This window comes from Helianthus annuus, chromosome 8 (genome assembly GCF_002127325.2).
Source record: "Helianthus annuus cultivar XRQ/B chromosome 8, HanXRQr2.0-SUNRISE, whole genome shotgun sequence".
NCBI classification, from domain to species: Eukaryota; Viridiplantae; Streptophyta; class Magnoliopsida; order Asterales; family Asteraceae; genus Helianthus; species Helianthus annuus.
Genome location: NC_035440.2, coordinates 65,190,062 through 65,217,813, shown reverse-complemented (window position 1 = coordinate 65,217,813; position 27,752 = coordinate 65,190,062). Strand labels below are relative to the sequence as shown.

At 33.1% G+C, this 27,752-nt stretch overlaps 2 protein-coding genes across 3 annotated transcripts; one reads left to right on the top strand and one right to left on the bottom strand.

Annotated features, from left to right (window-relative positions):
* The first annotated feature begins 2,237 nt into the window (after nucleotides 1-2,237).
* Nucleotides 2,238-3,700, top strand: LOC110906927 (receptor-like protein kinase FERONIA). The gene is made up of 2 exons (XM_022151982.1): nucleotides 2,238-3,486; nucleotides 3,597-3,700. Exons 1-2 carry the CDS (start codon nucleotides 2,238-2,240, stop codon nucleotides 3,698-3,700), a joined length of 1,353 nt encoding a protein of 450 aa, XP_022007674.1.
* A 377-nt stretch (nucleotides 3,701-4,077) lies between these two features.
* Nucleotides 4,078-26,380, bottom strand: LOC110908645 (probable serine/threonine-protein kinase PIX13). Of its 2 annotated transcripts, XM_022153593.2 has the most exons (5): nucleotides 26,235-26,380; nucleotides 5,965-6,939; nucleotides 5,618-5,762; nucleotides 4,696-5,141; nucleotides 4,078-4,521 (listed from the first exon to the last, which is right to left on the bottom strand). In XM_022153593.2, the coding sequence occupies exons 2-5, from the start codon at nucleotides 6,880-6,882 to the stop codon at nucleotides 4,327-4,329; spliced, it is 1,704 nt and encodes a 567-aa protein (XP_022009285.1). In that variant the 5' UTR covers nucleotides 6,883-6,939; nucleotides 26,235-26,380; the 3' UTR covers nucleotides 4,078-4,326. The 2 variants fall into 2 exon arrangements, with proteins under 2 accessions (XP_022009285.1, XP_035832462.1); XM_035976569.1 differs by lacking the exon at nucleotides 26,235-26,380 and having other exon boundaries at nucleotides 5,965-8,482.
* Nucleotides 26,381-27,752: the final 1,372 nt, after the last annotated feature.

Below are 27,752 nucleotides of genomic sequence, written 5' to 3'. Positions count from 1 at the left end.
GTTACAATGCTGTTAATAAATGCAGAATTCTGCACTTAAAGTGTGTTTTAGGCACTTCCCTGCACTTTAACTATCACCTAGTGACGCAGTTTTATGGTCCTCACTTCCCTACACTCCAAACTAGTATAATACCCTGTCTTTGGCTCATACTGGCCTCAAAACATTGTCTGTCTATGTGCTGGTATTGTCAGCATGTTTCTGAATTATCCGTTTAGTGTGCTAACTGTGCTTTGTGCATCAAGTATGTCACTAAAGTTTGTGTGTAGTATATGGAGTGACAATATGAATTTTGATGCATATGTATGTATGATGCAGAAATCATGAAGCAGTTTTAAACTGTCAGTTGTAATCAAGCACAATCATTAAGCACATAATTGAAATTAATTAATTGTACAGTACTTGAAATTGTGAGGGTTGTCACAAGAGTCATTCCGACGAGTATGACAGACTACAGATAATTAAGAATATAAGATTCACGGAATAAACCTATTAAAATCGAACACACTTATAAGATTTAGAATTGCATTTAACCAGTAAATCAAAAATGAATTCAAAAGTACAACTGTTAAAAGTTTGTACGTCCAAATACTAAATCAAAACATATAGCTAGCTAATCTAAGCCTGATAGCATCCACCTGTTGATCATGCTTGTCCTGAGCCATGGACTTAGTAAACGGGTCTGCTAGGTTTTGATCTGTGTTCACTTTGCTTATCAGGATGTCTCCACGTTCCACAATTTCCCATATGTAGTGGGACTTTCTTAGAATGTGTTTGGCTCTGTGATGATATTTGGGCTCTTTGGCTTGAGCAATAGCACCTGTGTTATCACAGAATATCTCAATGGGTTTTTTAATGCTTAGTACCACATTGAGGTCAGGTATGAATTTCTTCATCAAAACAACTTCATTTGCAACATCTGATGCGGCTATATATACAGATTCAGTGGTTAAATCCGCCATCGAGATACAACGAACCAGTGCTAGTACACGAACAAAAACGGAGAGGGTGGCGTCTCGTGGCGGCACCGGAAAATGAAGGCGGCGACACTTAACTTGACAAAACCACAAAGCAAAACTCCTTTTTCTTTGGAGTTCAATTGCAAAGCAGAAAGGGAAAAGCCCTTTTTTAGGGTTGATGACTACTTTGTTATTCTTGTTATTGTTGAAAGATAATTAGGATACATAATATAACCTTAATAACTATTGACGTGTGTGCGGGTGTCTATATTTTTAGTTATATTTTTAGCTATTTTTACTCGCCGATTTCAAGTTTTAAATTTATAAAACACGATATTCTACTATCACTCTACACACACGCTAGGGCAAGTATACCCATCGTGGACGTAGTATAGTGATGGCAAGATACCGAGGTCGTCCAAGGACACAAGAGCTTTTAATACCAGCTTAGCCGAGTAAACTAATGGTCATTCATTCAGAGTACTATCCGAGTAACAAAATAACAAACCATAGGGAGCATACCTGCTATTTCGTAAAGGTGGGGACTAAACGTGAAACAACAGAGACTATCCGGGCAATTAACTCTTATTATCATATATAGTTGATTAACAATATATAATATCTCATAAACATTTTCTAATTTTATAATCATCCGCACTGTTACAAAGGTACGTATATTGTATACTCTTGAAAAGGTATAATCATCCGCACTGTTACAAAGGTACGTATATTGTATACTCTTGAAAAAGTGAAATTCAAATATTATAAGTGTACTAATATTGTAACGAACCAAACTGATACCAAGTGAATTCCATTCATCACCCGAGGTACTCTCACTAGTTCAAAAAGGAAAGCAACGGATGACGAAGTTGACACGGGTCTTTAAATTTTAGTCTTGATTTAATGATTCACAACGAAAAATCCTTGATATCATGGCTGAAAGAGTCCTATGAAACCCTCATAGTCTATATCACCAAACCATTCCGTGTATTTTTTTTTCTTTTGCACCATAGCAACACATTTTTCGAAACCGTCAACACGGAAACATCAACAATTTTGATTTTTTGACACATTTAAATTTGAACTTAAGTCAAAACAATAGTGGTTGAACTTAAGTCAAAACAATAAATGTTGAATGGGTCTACAACCCCATTGGCTGATCACCATATATAAATCATTCACAAGGAGCTTCCAATCCAATACAACCAATCCACCTTCCCAATAAAACATTTTGTTTCATTTGCTGCACCAAGATCAATAGGTAGTAAGATAGCATAAAAGATGTCACTGGTTTCAGAAAGGCCCTGCATAGAATACTCCTTGGTTACAATACAAAGTGCTACCGATAATTTCGATGAGTCAAACCTCATCGGAAAAGGAGGTTTTGGAAAAGTATACAAGGGTATGCTTTATACCGGATGGAATACGACCACTGTGGCGGTGAAACGTTTGAAACCGGGATCAAAACAAGGTGTTCAACAGTTCCACACAGAAATCAAGATGCTTTCCATGTGCCGTCACTCTCACCTTGTGACCCTGTTGGGTTATTGCAAGGAGAATGAAGAGATGATCCTGGTGTATGAGTATATGTCTTGTGGTAACCTTGCTGATCAATTATTCAACATTCCCAACTCCAGTTTGAGTTGGGAGCTACGCCTTAACATATGTATTCAGGCCGCGCGTGCATTACAATATCTTCACACGGGACACTCGGATACGGTCATTCATCTTGATGTAAAGTGTGCCAACATTTTACTAGACGAGAATATGAAAGCCAAAATATCCGATTTGGGATTATCAACAATTATACCTGCGAACCAGCGTGAAGTGCTAACAACTTTTGTTAATGGTACTCGGGGATACATAGATCCTCATTACCGCAAATCCCACAAATGCTCAAAGGAAACAGATGTATATGCTTTTGGTGTGGTACTATTGGAACTGTTGACTGGGAAACATGTCACGAGTGGTTGGGTCATACCTGATCCGGATGTAACCGATCTGGCCACATGGATCGAACAACAGATAAGTTACGGATCACTTAATCAAATCATTGATCGAAGTATTGTGCATGAAATTGCTCCAAATTGTAGAAATAGTTTTGCAAAAATCATAAGTAAATCTTTGCAAAATGATCCTAGCAAACGACCTTTGATGTCCACTGTCGTGGCCCAGCTTGATGGTGCATTGGCAATGCAAACAGGCAGAAATCCATCATCTTCAATAAATGAGGGTGTTGTTTATGACCACTTTAATGCAGTCCACACGAACACCAAATCCGATGAACACTTCAATCCGTTCAGCACGCACACCAATTTCGACATAGATACTCTTCATGAAGACGTCAATATATTCGGCACAATCAGCAATTCCGACGATCTTAATGAATACTATAACACATTCAGCACGGACACCAATCCCGCAACATCAGAGACTCGTGCCTCTTTCGATAAATCCGAACGAACAAGCCATTCACGGACTCCTACAACCGAGAGCTGGATGAAATCAGTCCAATCTAGAACAAGCGCATGTGAGTATATGCTACCAAAAATAATAAATAAATTTGACCTCTTCAATGTTTAGAAGAATTGTCGTTGCAAATTAATATAACTTATTAACTTTGATCTGTGTTTGCAACAGTTGCCATGCCATCTCATTCGTTCATCACTAGTCCACAAGACTTATTACCAAAAACAGTTATCGGCTTGTTGCAGAAAAGAGGGAAGTGGCGGCCTGGACGTTAATGAAAATGGTTAAATTTGCATTTACATCGATCCTCTTTGTATGTGTTCTACTATGACACTTATGTTTGTTAGGATAATGTTAAAACTTTGCGTTTCTTGATTGGCTCTGTAAACTAATGCAAAATAAACTTGTTTTATTTTGTTTGATCATGATTCATGAAGAAGTGGTGTAGTGTTTGTTGTGATTATGTATTCGGTTGCCCTCATCTTCATTCTCAATCATCTTGGTCCTGGGAACCCGTTAAAACTGATACCAACAGACACCCGCAATGGTAGATTGTGGCAACAAGAAGCGTAACGACAACATTAGGCAGTTTGGCTGTTGTAACCACCGTGCCATGAAATCAAACAGAAAATGTGAAATCCGATAAGCATAATTAAATAGGAGTAGACGATCGTAAAACTTACACTTGGATTCTAATGTAATTTAATTGAAATCTAAAATTGATTTGTACATATCATTTTTGTTGACGGATCAAATACTCTAATAATACATAAACCATTCAAAATTAGTTCTGATATGAATGCCCTCCTTTGGCATAACTGTAAACATACTTTGAATGGAACAAACGAACATCAAATATTCGAGTTGAAGATCCCCACTCTCACTGCATGTTTAAGTAAGCCTAGACAGATGTAACAACATCAACTCGTGTGAAAATGGCTTTATATATAGGTGAAGTGTCACTTTCCACGCTGACTCTTGTATAGCAATCCTTCCAATTTGCACTGCTTTCTCGGCCTGCATATGGTGTTTTGTTATAAATTGCATCCCAAGCAGCACCATCAAAGTGCCCCACTTCATTGATCTCACAATATGCCTGTGAAGAAGATTTTTCAGATGATAAGATTTCTCAGTATGAAAGAAAAAAAACCAATGAAATATAGTATTCCATCCGTTTATAAATGATTCGATTACTGAAGTTGATAGTATTGGATTTAGTTATACAAATCTTTGAAGGTGCTAAAGGTTGCAAGCGTTTTAACACACATACCGCGTTGTCTTGGGTGAATCTTTGCCATGGGATAGACCAAGTAATCATACGGTCACAAAAAGCATTGTCTGTGTATTTTCCACGGTACACTACGGCTGCAGCAGATCCACTTGGAATCTTTGGGGTCTTAGTGTGTAGATACGCACCCCATTGTCCATTCAAAATGATTGTCGGGTATGGTGATGGCCCAATATCACCAAACCAGTTGCGGCTTGTAGCGTATGTCAGTGTTTCACCTGTTGCATTGTAAAGTAGACAAAGGGTAGAAATCCCATTGCCCCATTGTTTCTTTAGGTCTTTCACAAAGCGCAGAGCGTTGTCATATTTGTTACCATGGTTCATCATCTTGTAGGCTACCTGTGCCTTGTTTTCTCGGGTTGGGGTAAGCCCCATTTGCACCACTGTTTTGTTCCTGATTGGTTCGCCAAATATGTTGCGAGCTTTATCTAGTTTTAGCAACACAAAGTAACTTTTATTATGTCACAAAAATTTAAGGAAGCATTGAGATATTATTTCATCTTTAGATAGATTATTTTCAAATGTGTAAATTTGTTATTGAAAAATACATGAAATTTTATACAACAAAAGTAATGATAGAAATGCAATGTTTATTTGTCTATCATGAAATCTTTACAAAAAATATGATACCTATATATAATACGTGTTACATTGTCGAACATACAACATTATGCCAAATTGGCTAACACACAACGGCACGCCTAAATTTTCAAGTTCTTACACATGAGTGAACTATTCGAAGTTAATGGACTGTAATGATTAAAAGGTCCCTCTAGAAAACACTTGCGATTTAATAGATGCATACACCCTACCTTAAAAATTACATGCCGTGTCGTAGATACTTCTTACGCTTGGCACACGAAAATAACTGAATAACATCTAAAGATAAAAATAACAATTTTACCTAAATATTCGGCCATGGAAATTCCCATGCTCGACCAGATTGCTGAATCCTCAGAGTCAATGGAGGATTCCACATTAGAATTAGTGGCGACACCATTGTTAGATGAGACGTTGGTCTCTAAATTGCCGCTAACTCCATTAGAGTGCTGAAAACATCATCTTCCATTAGTGAAGTAAAAGTAACCCAGCTCAAATAAAAACTTAATTTGGTAGTTGGTACTAGTCAAACTGAGTTATGATCAAAATAAGTTCGGTATGACTGTATGAGAAATATGTTTTAGAAAAAAAGGTGTCAGATGAACATAATAATAACTATAGTAACTATATTCGGTAAAAACTCAAACTTACATGCACTTCCATTGCTTCCTTAAGTTTCTTTACCACCAAACCTATTGAGGGTCGTTTCTCTCGATCATTACGCAAGCATTGATACGCAATCTCTGAGATCTTATGCAAGGAACTCGAGTCCAATTGCTGCTTCATATCAGGATCAATAATCTCATGTAATTTACCCTTCTCATAGTAGCTTTGGACCAAAGTGGCAAAAAATCTATGTTCATCATTTACATTCATAAAGCATAACCTTCCGCATAAGACTTCAAACAATACCACGCCAAATGAATAAACATCGGATTCTTTTGTGAGTACCAGGGTATCCCTATATATGGGATCACAATAACCAGGTGTGCCACAAGCGTTGGTAACGAGGAAAGAATCATTTTCGTTTGCACGGCCTATTGTGGAAAGTCCAAGATCAGAAATCATGGCTTTCCAGTTGTGGTCTAACAGAATATTTGCACTTTTTATATCCCTATGGATAATCCTGTAATTTTCAGCAACATGGTTGTGAAGATAGTCCAAACCGCAAGCTGCGTCAATGCATATATCAATCTTTTGCTTACATGTCAAGGGACATACAGTTGCATCCTTACGTAAAAACTTATCGAGACTTCCATGCTCAGCGTGCTCATAAACAAGTATCTTTTCGTTTCCTTCGTGGCAAAAGCCAAGAAGGGAGACAAGGTTTGGATGTTTATATCGGGATAACAAATGAATCTCGGTTAAAAACTCTTTAAATCCTTGACCAGAAATGTGAACATCTAATCTCTTTACAGCAACAGTAGTAAGTTTACCAAAAAGTGAGAGTTCTCCTTTGTAAACGTTTCCATATCCACCTTTTCCAATAAGAGTAGTGAAGTTTTTTGTGCCTATTTTTATGTCCTCAAGTGATATACGGAGGTGCTCCGACTCTTTAATTAACGCCATATTTTAAGAAACTCGTGAGAGTTGAGAAATTCCACGTCCAAATATGAGGCTAGATTGCTGTTTGTCCAATAGAAGTAACATTCCATTATTATAAGTACAGTTTTATTAACTTTTTGAACTGATAACATAGGTCTTAAATATTTAATTACCGATTAAATAACATTCCAAGCCGACTCCACCGCAAATGTTTTTTTTCGCTTGATAAAAAAATATTTACGTAACACTACAAGGAAAAGGAGCAACAGGGCCGACGCTGGTCGCTGCTAATAATGTTGTTTGTCGCCCCTAAGGATGGGAGGAAAACATGCGTGTGTGGATTTAACACAGGTTCCCCTCTTGTGGGCTTGGGGACTGGTGGTTTCATGGTTGGTAAGACTCCTTTAAAAGCTGTTTCATGCAAAGTGACAAAACACGAGAAAGCATGCATTAACAACCAACACGTGTTCGTACCATTTGCATTCGACACTTTTGGCTTCCGCGCACCTGAAGCTGTGGAGCTACTTAGTCGAGTCCAGTGGCTCATGCATAGTTATGTTACGAGTGCAAGATCTATGAATTTTGTTTTTAAAAGACTAGTGGCGCAGCTTGTTGCCTACTTGCCTTCTATTATTTTGGCTTGATATTATTCTGTTAAAATGAGTTAGTGTTGTACATCATTCATATGTTAAATGGGCGTAATCATTATATATAACTGTGTTATAAAGTGTTGGTTAAGTATATACAAGTTTATAAAGAGGACTAGAATGTAAGAAAAGAAGATATAAAGGTTCTAACTGAAATGTTGCAAGGACTGCGAGGATAAGGTAATAAGCTGGAGGATGCAAAGTGTAATTCTTTGATGAGGCTGCTATATAAAGGAGATTAGGGTTTACTGTGTGTAACCCTATTTCATTCTCTGTTACACTCTCTAGATTGTTATAACTTTGTTAGAAATCTGTTGATCTCATCTTGTTGATCTATTTAGATCACTGTATCTTGTATTCTCTTGATTGTGATCAACTGGTATTTCATCGGTTGATCATTGTATTGTTGTTGTTATGACAGACCTTACTCTTGTAAGATCTAGGATTTGGTTAGGTGTTTTTCTGGGTTGGTTTAATCAATAAATGTTTTCTGTCACCATTTTGTCACTATATTATGTGTACCTTCTTGTTCTATACTTTTCTACACATTGTGTAAGCTCTAATCTTGTATGTGTAAAAAAATTGTGTGTAAAAAAAGCTTCTATTTATGAGGGGTTTTTATAGAGAAGTTTAAAAAAATAGAAAAAGAATCATGATACTTTATTTGAGGTTCTTTAAATTTTAGATTCTTTTGAAAATGTTTTATTTAACTTTTTCCAAAATGTTCTTTCGATAGACAGGTTTTCTAGTGTTTCAAAAATACTTGGTTACCTTCTTTTAACATGTTTTTTAAATGTTTTATTTTAAAAATATATATACACACATATATTTGAAAACAACGTTTCTAAATAATTGTAAGAATGCAAGAAAAGAAAAAACATTCTTAATAGAAAATGCTAACGGATTATTTTAAATATTTTATAAAATATCAGGACCAATAAAAAAAACTTTTTAATGGTTTATTTGTTTTAAAAAGGTTTAAATATTTATATTCAAGCCTGGCATTAATATAAAACGGAAGGTAGGGCAATATTATGGGGATATATACGCTCGACAGAAGAGAATAGATCTACTATAATCAACATTACAATTCATGATTCTTTAAAAAAATGTAATATTACAACATGGTTTCCATGTATTCAAAAAGAGTTAAATTTTGAGATCTGTTTCTTTTCTTAAATTTCAATTTTATTCTTATACTGATATATATACCTTTAATATGTTAAAATCTTGTACGATCAATTTTATTCTTATACTGATATAGGGGATGGTTCAAATGAAAACCACTTTTAACGTGAAAACTCGAAAACTAACTAAAAAAAGCCTAAAAAACACACCAAAAAAATTAATTTTTTTCAATTTTTTATAAAAATCGCAGCTTTTTATATATAAAAAAATTTCAAAAAAAAAAGTGTAGTACACATATGTAGTATTACACATGTGCAGTACAAAAAAAGAAATTTTTTTTTTTTTGAAAATTTTTTTTATATATAAAAAATAGTGAAAATTATTATGCAAAAAAAAGAAAAAAAATTTAGTATGTTTTTTTAATTAGTTTTCGAGTTTTCACAATAACTAATGGTTTTTATTTAAACCTTCCCCTACTTATATATACCTTTAATATGTTAAAATCTTGTACGATTCATGAAACTTGGTAAACGTAACTAGACCTAATATATTAAATAGACTTATCACAAATCTACGAGAAGATTCTGTTTTTCACTACTCTTATTTCAACATTTTTATCTTCTTTCTTAGTATAAAAAAGTTTACTAGAAAAATCAATAACAATTCTTATCATATATTATTTCAAAATATCATTTTATAAACTCTTAATTTAAAATCAACAATAATCTATACTATATAATAAAAGAAACCTGTTTTGGGACACTTGTCATTCTCTCATTTAATTGATTAAAATTATTAATAATACTAATAATAATAATATTTAATCTAATCTAATACAAAATAATAATAATATTTAATCTAATTAAATACAAATTCTTATTATTAAGTCAATAACCTATTAACGACCAAAATGGGAAAAATAGCCACACACTTCACGTTAAAAACTTTGTCTTTTCAGCATATGAGTGATAAATACTTCTTATATTTTTAAGATAACTATTTTTGATTTCAAAGTATATAAAATTTTAAAATACAAATTTTAAACATCTATATCTATACTTCTATACTATATAATAAAAGAAACCTGTTTTGGGACACCTGTCATTCTCTCATTTAATTGATTAATAATAATAATATTTAATCTAATCTAATACAACTAATAATAATATTTAATCTAATTTAATACAAATTCTTATTATTAATTCAACAACCTATTGTTAAACTAAAACTTCAATAGAATCTTAAATCCTACCTAAATAAGTTTTGAAATTCATAATAATATTAATATGTTAGACTAAATATATTATTGATATATATATATATATAATATTATTGATATATATAACTAAAATTATGATCAATAATATTAATAATAGGTTTAGAATCAAATAAAAAGATTCAAAAAATAAGAAGTCGTACAAATGGTATCAAATAGACTCTGATTGACCTCATTCAACCGACATTAGAGCCGTCTTATCGAACTCTACGACATTAATTATTATGTACGAGTTGATGGGTTACATTTATATTAACTCATTTATGTCAAATGGTATGTAAATGTCTCTGTCTTTGTTTTGTATTTACAGGAAATATCTATACTATATAGTTTTAAATTGTTCAACCCGTGTAACACATGGGGAACTAACCTAGTTCTTGTCATATATTATCCACTCTATAAATAAGCAACATCTTTAAGCTTTGGGTAGTTGTACCCTTAGCTTTGGGTGGTTTTCAAAAAAAAATGAGAATTTTACTTTTCAATCCAATTCTTTCTATTTGTTGCAATTTTAACTTGCAAAATTGATTTTGTTCACCTTAAAGCCAAAACTTTTCTTCTTTTACAATTTAACCTCACAATTTTTCTACTTTTCATCTTTCCCAAATTTTCGATTTACGTTTCGTACTAAATTTTACGAGTTACCACGGACCAACGTGCTTGCGTGGTTCCACGTTTTTACGTTTTGTTCATAATTTTGCGAGTTAACACGGCACAACGTCCATGTGAGTTCAAAGTTTTTGTTTACGTTTTGTTCATAATTTTGCGAGTTAACACGGCACAACGTCCATGTGAGTTCAAAGTTTTTACGTCTATTGTTTTTCATCTTAGAGGTTCGTCACAACGCGTTGGTCATTGATCAACTTAGTTATTAAATTAAAACACTATAAAGAATCAACATATTTATGCATATATGTGTTGTAATCTTGGCTTTAGGGGTTTTCAAAGAAAAAATGGTTATGTATATAGTTGTTGTAACCTTTGCTTTGGGGGATTTTCAAAAAAAAATTAATTTTTTTACTTTTAACCCAAAACTTTTTATCTTTTGCAATCTATCCTCATAACTTTTTTTACTTTCAACTTTGTTCCTTTATAATTTTCATTTTCCGTAAATTTTTCGCTTTATGCTTCGTTCTAAATTTTGTGACAGGACACATCGCAACGTGCGTCTTTGGTTTAACGTTTTTACATTTCGTTCTAAATTTTACGAGTTAACACGACTCAACGTACGTGTGTGGGTGAACGTTTTTACATCGTCTATTTTTTCCCCGTTTGACAGGTTCAACATAACGTGCGGATCCTAAATCGACTTAGTTATAACTAAAGAATCCCCGCCGCATTGCGACGGGTCGTAATTCTAGTTATTTCAAAATATCATTTTATAAACTCTTAATTTATATTTATATTTAGATATATAACAAATCATAAAATGGCTTATGAATAGTAGTTTTTTTTTCTTTTATCTTTTATTGCTTTTGACTTTTTATGTTTTTTTTTTATTTTTGTATTTATATCATGTATTCATATTTGTTTTTATCGACTTTTGAATTTATGGTTTCTGATTAGTAGAGTCGATAATGACTAAAGTCACGCGACATAGTAAGGGAGAAAAATGGTCAAACTCTCGCCCCGTAGCGCATTGGGAAAAACCTATTTTTATTTTTTATTAGTACTATCGAAACCAATATCAATATTCGGTATTATGGTTTTCCGATGAGTCGAGTCGATAACGACCAAAGTCACGTCACATAACACGAGAGAAAATCGATCATACTCCCGCCACGTAGCACAAGGGAAAAACCCAGTATGGATATTCGCTTTTGTCGATATTCGCTTTAATGGTTTTCGATGAGTCGAGATAATAACAGCCAAGGTCATGCCCGTAGCACGGGGGAAAACGATCAAATTCCCGCCACGTAGCACATGAGACCTTTTTTTCTTTTTGTCAATTGGTATTATCGGGACCGATATCGATATTCGTTTCTATTGATCTTCGTTTTTATCGTTTCCAATGAGTCGAGCCGATATATGCATTTAAGTTTTTATTAATATATAGCATTCATCTCCATCTATATAGTTTAACTAAAAATATATTTTTTTCTCTGAATTTTGTTTATTTTTCAGAAACATTGCACATCCAGATCTCCATATTTATCTCTTTCATATATATATATAAACACCAATTTTTTATTATTTTTATATACACTCATAGTAAAATATAGAGGGTTTAATCTAATACTAATAAAAGAATACTTATAATGCCACATGGCAATTTCTCATTTAACATCCTTCTAATTAATGCCACATGGCATTTTCATATTTAATTCATTAATAATAAATATATATAATAATTAATATTTAATCCAAATGTATGATAACTCATTAATAATATATAATAATTAATATCTATTTCTAATTTATGATTAAAAATATACATAAATGATCTAAAATTTTTAAAACCATGATTTTAGTACTTCTAAAAATAAAATAGTTTAAATTACAAAAGAAAAAAAAACAAAAATTATTATCCTTATCTGAGATTATCTATAAAATCAATATATGAGTTTTTATAACATATAAATAAAAGCTAAAAAAGAGTAATTAACCAGAGGACTATCTCGCAACAAGACTAAATTTTATTGAACTCGATTTTAAAATGATAGACGGAGAGAACTTAAGGTTTTGAAGTTTTATAGATGAGATAATATTAAGATTTGTAGCTACATTGATATATGATGTGTTTTTAATTTAATAGAGCTAAGAAATATATTAATTTCATTTTATACCCATTTGTAACATAGTCAATTACCTTTAATAATGAAAAGATTTTATTAATCGTATATAAACCTTTAACTTATTTCATAACTTTACAAATACTATTTATTAATTAAATTCGCATAACAATTATTAAGAAAAATATCAAATCTAATTTATGTCATATCAATAAAATAGGCTTTTTACCGAGAAAGAGAAAAAGAACAACTTAAATAATGCATTTTGTAAGCAGAATTGAGGTCTTAGAGATTTAGTTTAAATAAAAGTTATATTTAAAAGATACACAATGCTAAAAATTATTATTATTTATACATTGTTATATGTAACGTAATACATAATTTCATTCATATTAAAAATATATAAATTTGTTTATTACATGTTTTTCAGTATTCAACCTTTGTAATACACACCTATTATGGTACTTTCAGTATTACTAATTAAGATGAGCCAGTTGTTTTTGTGATAAATTCAAGTTACTTGTGTGAACCATTATATTGTAATAGAAATTCGTTTATATAAAGTTTCGTTACTAATTAACATAGGTGGTTAGTAATATAAAGTTTTTTAAAGATTATATAACTATATCATTTATATTGTAAAAACTCGTGTAATACGCGGGTCTATAAACTAGTCTCTAAATATAGAGATGTACTTTAATTTTCTATAAATTTACCTTTATTATAGAAAAAAAACAATATATTGATGGTTTAGTTGTTCCCTCTTTTTTCTCTATGTATTATATAGAAAGTATTAAGTTAAAATCTCGTGTATTATACGAATTGATAAATGTAATGTTATATAATTAGTAATAAAAAAGTTATGTCTTAAAAAAACAAATGCATTGCACCATTGAATAAACATGTGTACTATATTAAGAGAACAAAATCTAATTCTAATTAAAAAACTCCAACTAATGTCCCATGTCATTTACTTATTCAAAATTCCAATTAATGGCACATGGTATTTGATTCTTAAAATCATTAATAATATTATTTAATTAATATCTAATTATAACTATTGATTATTAATAATATATTATGCTATTAATATTAATATTAATTAAAATTAAAAGTCAAGATTGATAATTAAAAAAAAATACCTAAAGTTTTTATTAAAAGAATACTTCAACTTTTTTTAACGGTAGCTATCTAAAATTTTAAAACCTTTTAAAATGAATAATTATGCTTAAGTTTTTTTATATGTCTATAAATTTCATATTCTACATACTTTTTTAATGACTAAACTTGCAAGCTATGAGAATTGAATCCATTACCTATTATTATTTTACACCTTATCTTAATTCACCGACACCATTGAGTTATCCCCAATGGATTCTATTCCACATATTAGTTGTGGTTTTCGATTTATTCTTGTATTTCACAATAACTTATGCTTAAGATGAATATTATGAACTACTCAGTCAATCACATATTTGTAATAGGTATTTTTGGCATTAACAAAAAAAAAGGTTTCTAAATTGCCATTTTCATCCAAAACCATTTTTATATATTTTTTTTTCTTTTAATCATTTATATATAATATATTATATAATCATTATTATAATTATAATGAAATCACTTTTTTATTATTAGTAGTATATATACACACACAGATCTATTTACTTATACACACAAAAACCATCGCTGCCATAGACCAACATCAGCCACCATCGCATAACATCCACCAACCACCGTTGGCACCCATGATGTTGTTGATTTAGGGGAGATTAAGAAGAAACGGAGATGGGGCGGTTTGACCTGGGTTTAGTAGGTTTATGTTGTAAATTGAATCTAATATATTTGACTCATTGTTCTGAATTTGAATGTTGACCCGAGTGATGATGGGGTGGTGGTGGGGTGGTAATGGTGTGGTGGTTGTGGTGATTTACAGAGACAATGAGAGATGGGGTGTTAGTGATGGCTGGTTTGGCGTGCCGGATATTTCTAAGGTTGGGTGGGGTTTCAAACCAGGCAATGGTGGTGATGGTGGTTTTGTAGCAGGTGGAGGTGTGGCGGTGGGTGGTGGTGGTGGTTGTTAGTTATAAGCATGTGTAAATATATGTATGTATATATAATAAATATAATATATAAATGAGTGTGTACATAGATTATATATAATTAACAAATAAATGTAAAAGGGTTTTGGATAAAAATGACAACTTAGAAACTTTTTTTGTTAATGCCAAAAATACCCATGATTATAACCATGTTTTTAAACTAAGTTAGACAAGGTGATCAAAATGGCAAAATATGAAAACCTCAGAGACCCAAAAAAGAAAAAAAAATCTATTTAAACTAAAATGGCAAATGACAATTTAAGACAAAACTTAAAGACTAAAATGACAATTTACTCTTTTTATTTTATTTTGATAAATACTTTTTTCATCTAAAACTAAAACTTCATATATTAAATGTTTTTACATATAATCTATCTACTATAATAAAAGAAACCAACTTTTGGACACGTGTCACTCATTAAAGGTATCCTCAGATCTATACTTATCTCATATTAACTAAATAAATAATAAATTAATATTAAATCTTATCATATTTTAATAAAATATTATCCTCAAATCTAAATTGTTATTTTAATATATTTTTAAAACAAATACCTCCCTTTCCTACTTATCTTATATTAAATATATAAATAATAAATTAATATTAAATGTTATCCTAATTTATTAAAAATATAACTTTTTTATTATTTGGTATACAAAATTATATTTATTCAACTCGTGTAAAACGATGGGTTTTTAAAAATATTTTTTTTATTATTTACTATTCAAAGTTACATTTATATAACCCGTGTAATACACGAAGTTTTTAAAGATATAACTTTTTATCATTTGCTATGTAAAATTAGAACACGTGTAATACACATGATTTTTAAGGATATAATTTTTTTTTATTATTTGGTATATTTTTCAACCCGACTATACATGGGTTTTTTAAAGATATGACGTTTTTTAGTATTTAATATACAAAATTTACATTTATTTAATATGTGTAATACACATGGTTTTTAAAAATATAACTCTTTTTTAATCTATTCAACATGTGTAATATACGGGTTTTTAAGCATGTAATTTTTTTTATTATTTGGTAGATTTATTCAACCCGAATATACACGGGTTTTTTTTTTTTAAGATACGACGTTTTTAATATTTAGTATACAAAATTACATTTATTTAATCTGTGTAATACACATGGTTTTTAAAGATATATTTTTTTTTATTATTTGATATATAAAATTACATTTATTTAACCCTACAATATACGAGGTTCAAAAAAATATAACTTTTTATTATTTAATATATAAAATTACATTTATTCAACTCATGTAATACACGGGGTTCTAACCTAGTAATAATAAGTAGGGAATATAAAGACTTGAAACAACTCAAGAAAAGATCTGAAACAACTCAAGAAGTTTTTATGTGTCAACTAAAGGGGGTACAATGGGTGAGTTGAAAATTAGGTGTATCGAAACAGACGGGTCAAAATCTTGGATTTATTACACCTTTCTTTTTCTCTTTATAAAAAAAATGCTCCGACGAACGTTTTTTTTTTTTTTTGAACGGTAAATTTGGATCACTGACGGACCACTGGAGTATCATCGTGCCACCAGAGGAACCACCCGATCATATCCACCTCCACTAGGCATAATGCCACACCAATTCAGGAGGAAACCCAATAAACATGGGAAAACCCCCTTGTAGGAATCGAACCCAGGACCTATTGGTCCCAAAGCCTTATCCCACCACCAAGATGCCACTAGGCTATAAAGCCATGGGCAAAAATATTAAGTATATAAAAATGAGTGAGTCGATCCTTATTAAAATTGACTAGTCACTTACCCGCGCGATGCGGCGGGAGTGGTATCACTTAGGTTGGTGAGTTTAGGGCTATCTACGGGGATGTAGTTTCCAATGTGGCTTGTGACGACGATGGTGGTAGTGTAGCAGAATGTGATGGTCGGTTGAGGCCTTCTTCAGCGGCGAGAATCAGCAATTTGCGGCGATTGGTGGTTTCGTGATGGCGTTTGGTGGTTATTGTGCGACTCAGGAGAAAACAAAGAAAATTGTTTGATTCTAGTTATGTTACCTGAAATAGACGGACTACCTAGGCTTTTGTTGGTTCAAATTGTGATACAAATTCACAAATAACTAACATTAACTACTATATTGTAAGATGTACAAAACATAGTCAAAAATTTCCCAAACAGTCTTAGGTTTGTAAGAGTCCTTAATCTTGAATTCCTAAGGTTTGGAACTGAAATTTGTCACAAAATAAAGGATTTCCTTCAATTAGTTTCTTAAGTTCAACCAGCATCATACCTCGAGCAGATTTAGTATCTCCATATTTGGATAATTGTTCATTCTCCCTAAAGTAGTGATCTATAAAAGTCAGTCAGCAAAGGCGCGATAGATGATGCTTAATACAAAAATTAAAGTAAGATAAATAAGTTCGTTTCCAGACAAATGGTTACAAACAAATCAATCGAGTCGTTAATCAAACGATTAAACGCATAAACAAAACAATAAATATGAATTTGTACGTTCTGATACATATCTACTTAGAGGTGGCAGTTTTTTTATTTTTTTATTAACCATGCCGCTGCGCTCGTTGCGGCTGCCCTCACCGCGCCGCTGCGGCTGCACTTGTTGCGCTCGCATGCTCACTGCACCGATCAAATTTTAGTAAAGTACACGGATGGTAAGCCAGAGACAACTGAGGTGATGGCACCAAGCAAGAATGACACAGTGCTGAACACTGCTGTTCCCTTTTACCCTGCATATACCAAACAAACTTGCGATTAGTTTATGCACAGCTATTCATAATCATTTTATCATGAAATAAGGATACCTGAACAAATGTCTCGCTCGACCAATAGTTTCCCTTGACGCATTATGCAAGGTTCGCTCGGTCCAACAACTCAAGCAAATGTTTTCTATGTTTTTTAGGGGGAAGATGGGTGCATCTCTCCACAGGACATACAAGACACAGGTCATTGGCGGAAGCCCGCCAAATTTAACATATAAAGTTTTTTTATATGTTAAATATGGCGAGCTGCCGCCAATAACCTGTGTCTTGTATGCCCTGTGGAGAGATGCACCCATGTTCCCCCTAAAATGCAAAGAAAACATTTGCTTGAGTTGTTGGATAGATTACACAGGCTCAGTTTTTGCATCACAGCCTCAAAACACTTTCAGTTCAGATAGATTACACAGGCTCAGTTTTTGCATCACAGCCTCAAAACACTTTTAGTTCAGACAGATTAAGAACACAAGGTCAGCTTATGCATCATAGACTCAACACTTTTAGTTCAGACAGATTAAGAACACAAGCTCAGCTTTCGCATCACAGCCTCAAACACTTTCAGTTCAGACAGATTAAGAACATTTGGACGGAAGATGTATAACCTTGTAAAGGGTAAAAGGGTTTGTGTTTTCTTGTTCCTTAAGAGTTGTACATTGTGCATTAAGTGTTTTTTCAACACCTTGTTCAATTACCATCTTGTCCTTCACATATGTTTATTAAGGATATCATTTGGCAAATCAGGCATTAACTCTTTTTATAAGTGAGCCGTTTGCCTCGAATCGGTGGATCTCTCCACAGGGCATACAAGACACAGGTCATTGGCGGCAGTCCGCCAAATTTAACATATAAAGTTTTTTTATATGTTAAATATGGCGAGCTGCCGCCAATAACCTATGTTTTGTATGCCCTGGGAGAGAAGCACCCATGTTCCCCCTAAAATGCAAAGAAAACATTTGCTTGAGTTGTTGGATAGATTACACAGGCTCAGTTTTTGCATCACAGCCTCAAAACACTTTTAGTTCAGACAGATTAAGAACACAAGGTCAGCTTATGCATCATAGACTCAACACTTTTAGTTCAGACAGATTAAGAACACAAGCTCAGCTTTCGCATCACAGCCTCAAACACTTTCAGTTCAGACAGATTAAGAACACAAAATCCGGAGTACACAACAAGAGTAATTTGCCACGAAACTTAAACAACCTTTAAGTCTCTATAAATAATTCAGGGATATCTACACTCTACTCACACTTTACAGCCTCAAACAGTTTCAGTTCAGCTTTCTCTCAATGCTCACACATCTCACAAAACAACATCACATCTCACAAAAAGGGATGCCAAAAGCAGGGAAGTACAATCTACAGGAAAAAGCAACACTTTACTTTTGTGTGAAAGACAGCTTGCTTGCTGCAGTCTCTATAATATATCAACACTCTTCCATACACTGTTTGAAAGACAGCATGCTTGAAAGACAGCATGCTTGCTTCAGTCTCTATAAATAATTCAGGGATATCTACACTCTACTCACACTTTACAAACTCTCAACTACACTCAACTGGAAGACTCAGACATGTAATTGAGAGATGAACACAACTACGGGTAAAGCCATGGCTGCAACACACGGTTGCAAAGTGAGAACTATGCAACCTGGATATTGCCCCGCCAAGATGCTACTCGGATCTTCTATGTACCCTCAAAATACAATCATCATCACAGTCTATTGTGTTATGTAACCTCGCTTTAAAGCATGATGTACAAGAGTATTTTTCCACTAAACTTAAACAACCTTTAAAGCATGACCTAAATATCATAATTATCACACAACCATGACACTTATCAGTCCCAAAAATGAAGGAAAAGATCAAAATATAACAGAACAAAGTAAAATCAAAACTACAAAAACAATTTATCCTTTCACTATGTCATATCTGAAATTAAGCTAACTATCATCACCAAAAATACAAATTCAAATATCACAAAACTTTCAACCTAATTTGAAATAACCGCATCTACTAACAAATCTACATCAAGATTAAAGATAAATCAACATTTAGAACCTAACCTGAGTCGATTCATCACAAAACACATGAGAAAATCCTTCGTAAACCTCAGATTTCGTCCTTCGAACATCCGTCAACCGCTTCACCTGAAAAGTAAGAATCACAAAAGAACATGGTAAGATATCTACTAACAAATCTACATCAAGATTAAAGATAAAGCAACTTATCAGAACATCAAACGGATCCCTTGTTCAAATCTGTGGATCCCTTGCCAGATAAAACGGATCCCTTGCCAGAGAGAGAGAAGATCTGATGTTGTTTTGTGAGATGTGTGAGCATTGTGAGAGAAAGCATATGGTGATCCGTGTGAAGTCAAATGGACGGTCCCGATCTTGATCCGTGTGAGAAAGTTTAACAATTGGACGGCAGATGTATACCCTTGTAAAGGGTAAAAGGGTTTGTGTTTTCTTGTGCCTTAACAGTTGTACATTGTGCATTAAGTGTTTTTTCAACACCTTGTTCAATTACCATTTTTTTAACTTTATCACACGGATCAGACATGTACTTTTAGATCTGTGAATCTGTGATAATACTTTTACAACTGGAAGACTCAGACATGTAATTGAGAGATGAACACAACTACGGGTAAAGCCATGGCTGCAACACACGGTTGCAAAGTGAGAACTATGCAACCTGGATATTGCCCCGCCAAGATGCTACTCGGATCTTCTATGTACCCTCAAAATAATCATCACAGTCTATTGTGTTATGTAACCCCGCTTTAAAGCATGATGTACAAGAGTATTTTTCCACTAAACTTAAACAACCTTTAAAGCATGATGTACAGCTGTTTTAAGCACAAGAAACACATATGTAACCTCACAGGCTCAGCTTATGCATCATAGCCTTAACAGTTTCAGTTCAGACATATTAAGAACACAAGCTCAGCTTATGCATCATAGAGACGACAGGCTCAGCTTATGCATCATAGCCTCACAGGCTCAGCTTATGCATCATACCCTCACAGGCTCAGCTTATGCATCATACCCTCCGAATGCAAAGAGTTGATATATTCTGAAATCGAAGTAAATAGAAGTTGTTAAGTTGATGTTTTGAAAGTAGGATTATTCAACTGAGATAAACTTACAATTTCAGTTGAGTGTAGTTGAGAGTTTGTAAAGTGTGAGTAGAGTGTAGATATCTCTGGATTATTTATAGAGACTGAAGCTAGCAGTGCTGTCTTTCAAACAGTGTATGGAAGAGTGTTGATATATTATAGAGACTGCAGCAAGCAAGCTGTCTTTCACACAAAAGTAAAGTGTTGCTTTTTCCTGTAGATTGTACTTCCCTGCTTTTGGCATCCCTTTTTGTGAGATGTGTGAGCATTGAGAGAGAAAGCATATGGTGATCCGTGTGAAGTCAAATGGACGGTCCCGATCTTGATCCCTTTTTGTCTGTAGCATAAGTCAAATGGGTTAAGATCAGTTAAAAAACAAAAAGCATAAAAATAACAAAACACATCATAAAACACAAAATATAGTCAAGTTTATATTCTCTCAGTAGCATAGCATGTTAAAAATTAATATTCAAGGCTTAGAAATTACCAAAAAAGAGCGAAAAACCGACTGAATTCGAATCTCAGCCCATTCTTGACACTAATGCTCCGTTAGTTCTCGCAAAGTCAACCATCATAAAAAGAAATCAAGTATTAGTAAAGATTTGATATTATTTATAACCAGTACACTATTAACTTAAAATAAATTTAATATAAATCACATTTTGTCAAGTTGCAAATATAAAAACCTTTATTTGGCAAGGGATCCACAGATTTGAACAAGGGATCCGTTTGATGTTCTGATAAGTTGCAATGAGTGTTATATATCTTACCATGTTCTTTTGTGATTCTTATCTTTAATCTTGATGTAGATTTGTTAGTAGATGCGCTTATTTCAAATTAGGTTGAAAGTTTTGTGATATTTGAATTTGTATTTTTGGTGATGATAGTTAGCTTATAAAAAAAAAAGAAAAGAAAATTGATGAATGATGATAAACTTTACTTTACCTCTGCTTGAGTGAGCATGAGACCACTAAGTGAGGGAACATTCTGCATATGAAGCCCCCATCGATTCGAATGAAGCAGCGTTCAGCGTCGCCAAAGCCAATTCCGAGACTCTCCAAGCAGATACACTTTCTCCGGCAGCCAGAAGATCGGAGTGAGCTTGTTCTGTAATAATAGTGATCGTGACAGTCGTTAACCAAAGGTATAACTAATTAAATTCAGATCCTAAAAAAAGGTTTCCTTGCGAGTTGCGAGTGACATACCTGAGTCGATTCATCACAAAACACATGCGAAAATCCTTCGTAAACCTCAGATTTCGTCCTTCGAACATCCGTCAACCGCTTCACCTGAAAAGTAAGAATCACAAAAGAACATGGTAAGATATATAACACTCATTGCAACTTATCAGAACATCAAACGGATCCCTTGTTCAAATCTGTGGATCCCTTGCCAGATAAAGCTTGTGATACATCTCATGAAACCCTAGATCTGCTCATCGAGCATCCCACAGAACAAACTAAAATAAAAAATACATTACAATCTATCTTTTCACTATTCCATATCTAAATGACCTAAATATCATAATTATCACAAAACCATGATACTTATCAGTCCCAAAAATGAAGGAAAAGATCAAAATATAACAGAACAAAGTAAAATCAAAACTACAAAAACAATTTATCCTTTCACTATGTCATATCTGAAATTAAGCTAACTATCATCACCAAAAATACAAATTCAAATATCACAAAACTTTCAACCTAATTTGAAATAAGCGCATCTACTAACAAATCTACATCAAGATTAAAGATAAGAATCACAAAAGAACATGGTAAGATATATAACACTCATTGCAACTTATCAGAACATCAAACGGATCCCTTGTTCAAATCTGTGGATCCCTTGCCAGATAAAGCTTGTGATACATCTCATGAAACCCTAGATCTGCTCATCGAGCATCCCACAGAACAAACTAAAATCAAAAATACATTACAATCTATCTTTTCACTATTCCATATCTAAATGACCTAAATATCATAATTATCACACAACCATGACACTTATCAGTCCCAAAAATGAAGGAAAAGATCAAAATATAACAGAACAAAGTAAAATCAAAACTACAAAAACAATTTATCCTTTCACTATGTCATATCTGAAATTAAGCTAACTATCATCACCAAAAATACAAATTCAAATATCACAAAACTTTCAACCTAATTTGAAATAACCGCATCTACTAACAAATCTACATCAAGATTAAAGATAAATCAACATTTAGAACCTAACCTGAGTCGATTCATCACAAAACACATGAGAAAATCCTTCGTAAACCTCAGATTTCGTCCTTCGAACATCCGTCAACCGCTTCACCTGAAAAGTAAGAATCACAAAAGAACATGGTAAGATATCACATATGTCCTTCACATATGTTTATTAAAAGCATTTAAGTTGCTTTATCTTTAACCATGATACTTATCAGTCCCAAAAATGAAGGAAAAGATCAAAATATAACAGAACAAAGTAAAATCAAAACTACAAAAACAATTTATCCTTTCACTATGTCATATCTGAAATTAAGCTAACTATCATCACCAAAAATACAAATTCAAATATCACAAAACTTTCAACCTAATTTGAAATAAGCGCATCTACTAACAAATCTACATCAAGATTAAAGATAAGAATCACAAAAGAACATGGTAAGATATATAACACTCATTGCAACTTATCAGAACATCAAACGGATCCCTTGTTCAAATCTGTGGATCCCTTGCCAGATAAAGCTTGTGATACATCTCATGAAACCCTAGATCTGCTCATCGAGCATCCCACAGAACAAACTAAAATCAAAAATACATTACAATCTATCTTTTCACTATTCCATATCTAAATGACCTAAATATCATAATTATCACACAACCATGACACTTATCAGTCCCAAAAATGAAGGAAAAGATCAAAATATAACAGAACAAAGTAAAATCAAAACTACAAAAACAATTTATCCTTTCACTATGTCATATCTGAAATTAAGCTAACTATCATCACCAAAAATACAAATTCAAATATCACAAAACTTTCAACCTAATTTGAAATAACCGCATCTACTAACAAATCTACATCAAGATTAAAGATAAGAATCACAAAAGAACATGGTAAGATATATAACACTCATTGCAACTTATCAGAACATCAAACGGATCCCTTGTTCAAATCTGTGGATCCCTTGCCAGATAAAGCTTGTGATACATCTCATGAAACCCTAGATCTGCTCATCGAGCATCCCACAGAACAAACTAAAATCAAAAATACATTACAATCTATCTTTTCACTATTCCATATCTAAATGACCTAAATATCATAATTATCACACAACCATGACACTTATCAGTCCCAAAAATGAAGGAAAAGATCAAAATATAACAGAACAAAGTAAAATCAAAACTACAAAAACAATTTATCCTTTCACTATGTCATATCTGAAATTAAGCTAACTATCATCACCAAAAATACAAATTCAAATATCACAAAACTTTCAACCTAATTTGAAATAACCGCATCTACTAACAAATCTACATCAAGATTAAAGATAAATCAACATTTAGAACCTAACCTGAGTCGATTCATCACAAAACACATGAGAAAATCCTTCGTAAACCTCAGATTTCGTCCTTCGAACATCCGTCAACCGCTTCACCTGAAAAGTAAGAATCACAAAAGAACATGGTAAGATATCACATATGTCCTTCACATATGTTTATTAAAAGCATTTAAGTTGCTTTATCTTTAACCATGATACTTATCAGTCCCAAAAATGAAGGAAAAGATCAAAATATAACAGAACAAAGTAAAATCAAAACTACAAAAACAATTTATCCTTTCACTATGTCATATCTGAAATTAAGCTAACTATCATCACCAAAAATACAAATTCAAATATCACAAAACTTTCAACCTAATTTGAAATAAGCGCATCTACTAACAAATCTACATCAAGATTAAAGATAAGAATCACAAAAGAACATGGTAAGATATATAACACTCATTGCAACTTATCAGAACATCAAACGGATCCCTTGTTCAAATCTGTGGATCCCTTGCCAGATAAAGCTTGTGATACATCTCATGAAACCCTAGATCTGCTCATCGAGCATCCCACAGAACAAACTAAAATCAAAAATACATTACAATCTATCTTTTCACTATTCCATATCTAAATGACCTAAATATCATAATTATCACACAACCATGACACTTATCAGTCCCAAAAATGAAGGAAAAGATCAAAATATAACAGAACAAAGTAAAATCAAAACTACAAAAACAATTTATCCTTTCACTATGTCATATCTGAAATTAAGCTAACTATCATCACCAAAAATACAAATTCAAATATCACAAAACTTTCAACCTAATTTGAAATAACCGCATCTACTAACAAATCTACATCAAGATTAAAGATAAGAATCACAAAAGAACATGGTAAGATATATAACACTCATTGCAACTTATCAGAACATCAAACGGATCCCTTGTTCAAATCTGTGGATCCCTTGCCAGATAAAGCTTGTGATACATCTCATGAAACCCTAGATCTGCTCATCGAGCATCCCACAGAACAAACTAAAATCAAAAATACATTACAATCTATCTTTTCACTATTCCATATCTAAATGACCTAAATATCATAATTATCACACAACCATGACACTTATCAGTCCCAAAAATGAAGGAAAAGATCAAAATATAACAGAACAAAGTAAAATCAAAACTACAAAAACAATTTATCCTTTCACTATGTCATATCTGAAATTAAGCTAACTATCATCACCAAAAATACAAATTCAAATATCACAAAACTTTCAACCTAATTTGAAATAACCGCATCTACTAACAAATCTACATCAAGATTAAAGATAAATCAACATTTAGAACCTAACCTGAGTCGATTCATCACAAAACACATGAGAAAATCCTTCGTAAACCTCAGATTTCGTCCTTCGAACATCCGTCAACCGCTTCACCTGAAAAGTAAGAATCACAAAAGAACATGGTAAGATATCTACTAACAAATCTACATCAAGATTAAAGATAAAGCAACTTATCAGAACATCAAACGGATCCCTTGTTCAAATCTGTGGATCCCTTGCCAGATAAAACGGATCCCTTGTTCAAATCTGTGGATCCCTTGCCAGAACATCTCATAAAACCCTTGATCTGCTCATCAAACGGATCTGGTGATAGATTCAAACGGATCTGGTGATAGATCTCATGAAACCCTAGATCGCCGAGAAGAGAGAGAAGAGAGAGAGAAGAGAGAGAGAAGATCTGATGTTGTTTTGTGAGATGTGTGAGCATTGAGAGAGAAAGCATATGGTGATCCGTGTGAAGTCAAATGGACGGTCCCGATCTTGATCCGTGTGAGAAAGTTTAACAATTGGACGGCAGATGTATACCCTTGTAAAGGGTAAAAGGGTTTGTGTTTTCTTGTGCCTTAACAGTTGTACATTGTGCATTAAGTGTTTTTTCAACACCTTGTTCAATTACCATTTTGTCCTTCACATATGTTTATTAAAGTAGTATAGATAGTAATCAATATCTGCAACTCAAACTTAAGCATTTATGAACAAAAGCAAAGCTTGTGATAGTAATCGGATCGATACATACCTGTCAGAGGAAGAAGATGATGAATCAATAACCGACAAAGTACTTCAGCCTTCAAGGAGGGAAGATCTGGAAGGAATCATGTGAAAGAAAATGTTAACAAAGAGGCTAGGCTGCTATATATTTATAAGAAAAATGAGAGGTTGAAAATTGAAATCCAAACAAGGGTTAACTTCTAGTTTCTTCCAAGTTAGCTCCTTTTTTTATTTTTTATTTAATCAACTATAATAATTGACTTTATTAGACAAGTTATGAGAGAGAAGCAATATCAGAGATTTAGAGGTATCAAATACAATACGGGTTTGTTACATGATCTCGTTTGCGGTATGCGCATAATGTGTATATGTGAGTGTTCAAGGGTAAAAGTGAAAGTGCATTAATTTTAACGTTATTTTACTAATTTCGTGAAAACAACGTTAAAAGAGGGGAATGATTAATCATGCATCATGTGGTGGCGTTGATAGCCGAAAGACAAGGGAGTACATACACTAATCGGCCTTTGTCTTAATTACGGAGTGTTATGTGTCTTATGTCCAAGACTTGATGCAAAACTACTATCGAGTCGGGGGTCTCACTGAAAGCAGTCTCTCTATTCCTACGGGGTAGTGGTACAGTTGTTTATATCTTACCCTCCTCATACCCTACCTTAGCTTTGCTATTGGTGGGATTTACAGAGTATGATGATGATGATGAAATACAGTGTGGGTTTGTAAATATTAATTAATGGTAGTGACCATCTCAATGATGCAAATATATATCCTCTACGCAGTGACGGACCCAGGGGCGCATCTTACAAGGGGTTTGGAGCATCGATGTTTCGGTTAGTAGTGTTAAATTTTCGGTTTTTTGTCCGAATTTTTTTTAATTATAGAGATCGGTTCCTACCAATTATCTTGCCTAAAAATTCCAGGCCCCAACCAATTTCCTTGTCAAAACATTTTATATGTATTGTTGTATGTTGGATCATGTGGACCCCGCCAAAAGAACAAATGTTTGGAAAGCCAAAATAATCTACAACATTTGATCACCAATAACAGTGCTTAGAAGATTTGCTCCCCATGACAAAGACATCAACATCTGCTACTCCTAAAGTCTGCGAAAGCCAAAGTCTACCAAAGAGAAACATCTGATAAAGACAAAGTATGCTGATACAAAAGTCTGCCAGAGTGAACCTCTGCTTGAAGACAAAGTCTGTTGAAGCAAAGGTCTGATCACCCTCTGCTGAAGAAGACAAAGTCCGATGAAGCTAAAGGTCTGCTATGACTCAATAGAGGTTAAAGCTCGAACAGATGATTATTCAACAAATATTGCTCCACATAGTTTTGAATGTAACAGTGCTTAGGCTATTAGCATATGTTAGAGGTTGTTAGATGTCACTGTCTAGGTGACGTCAGCCAAGATGCTTCAGATGTTTGATTTGTACTATAAATAGAACAGTGCATGTACTGTTCTATCATCACTTTCCTTCTTGACATTTTGTACGAACAAATAGGAGTGATCAAGCTGAGGGGGAGTTTGTAA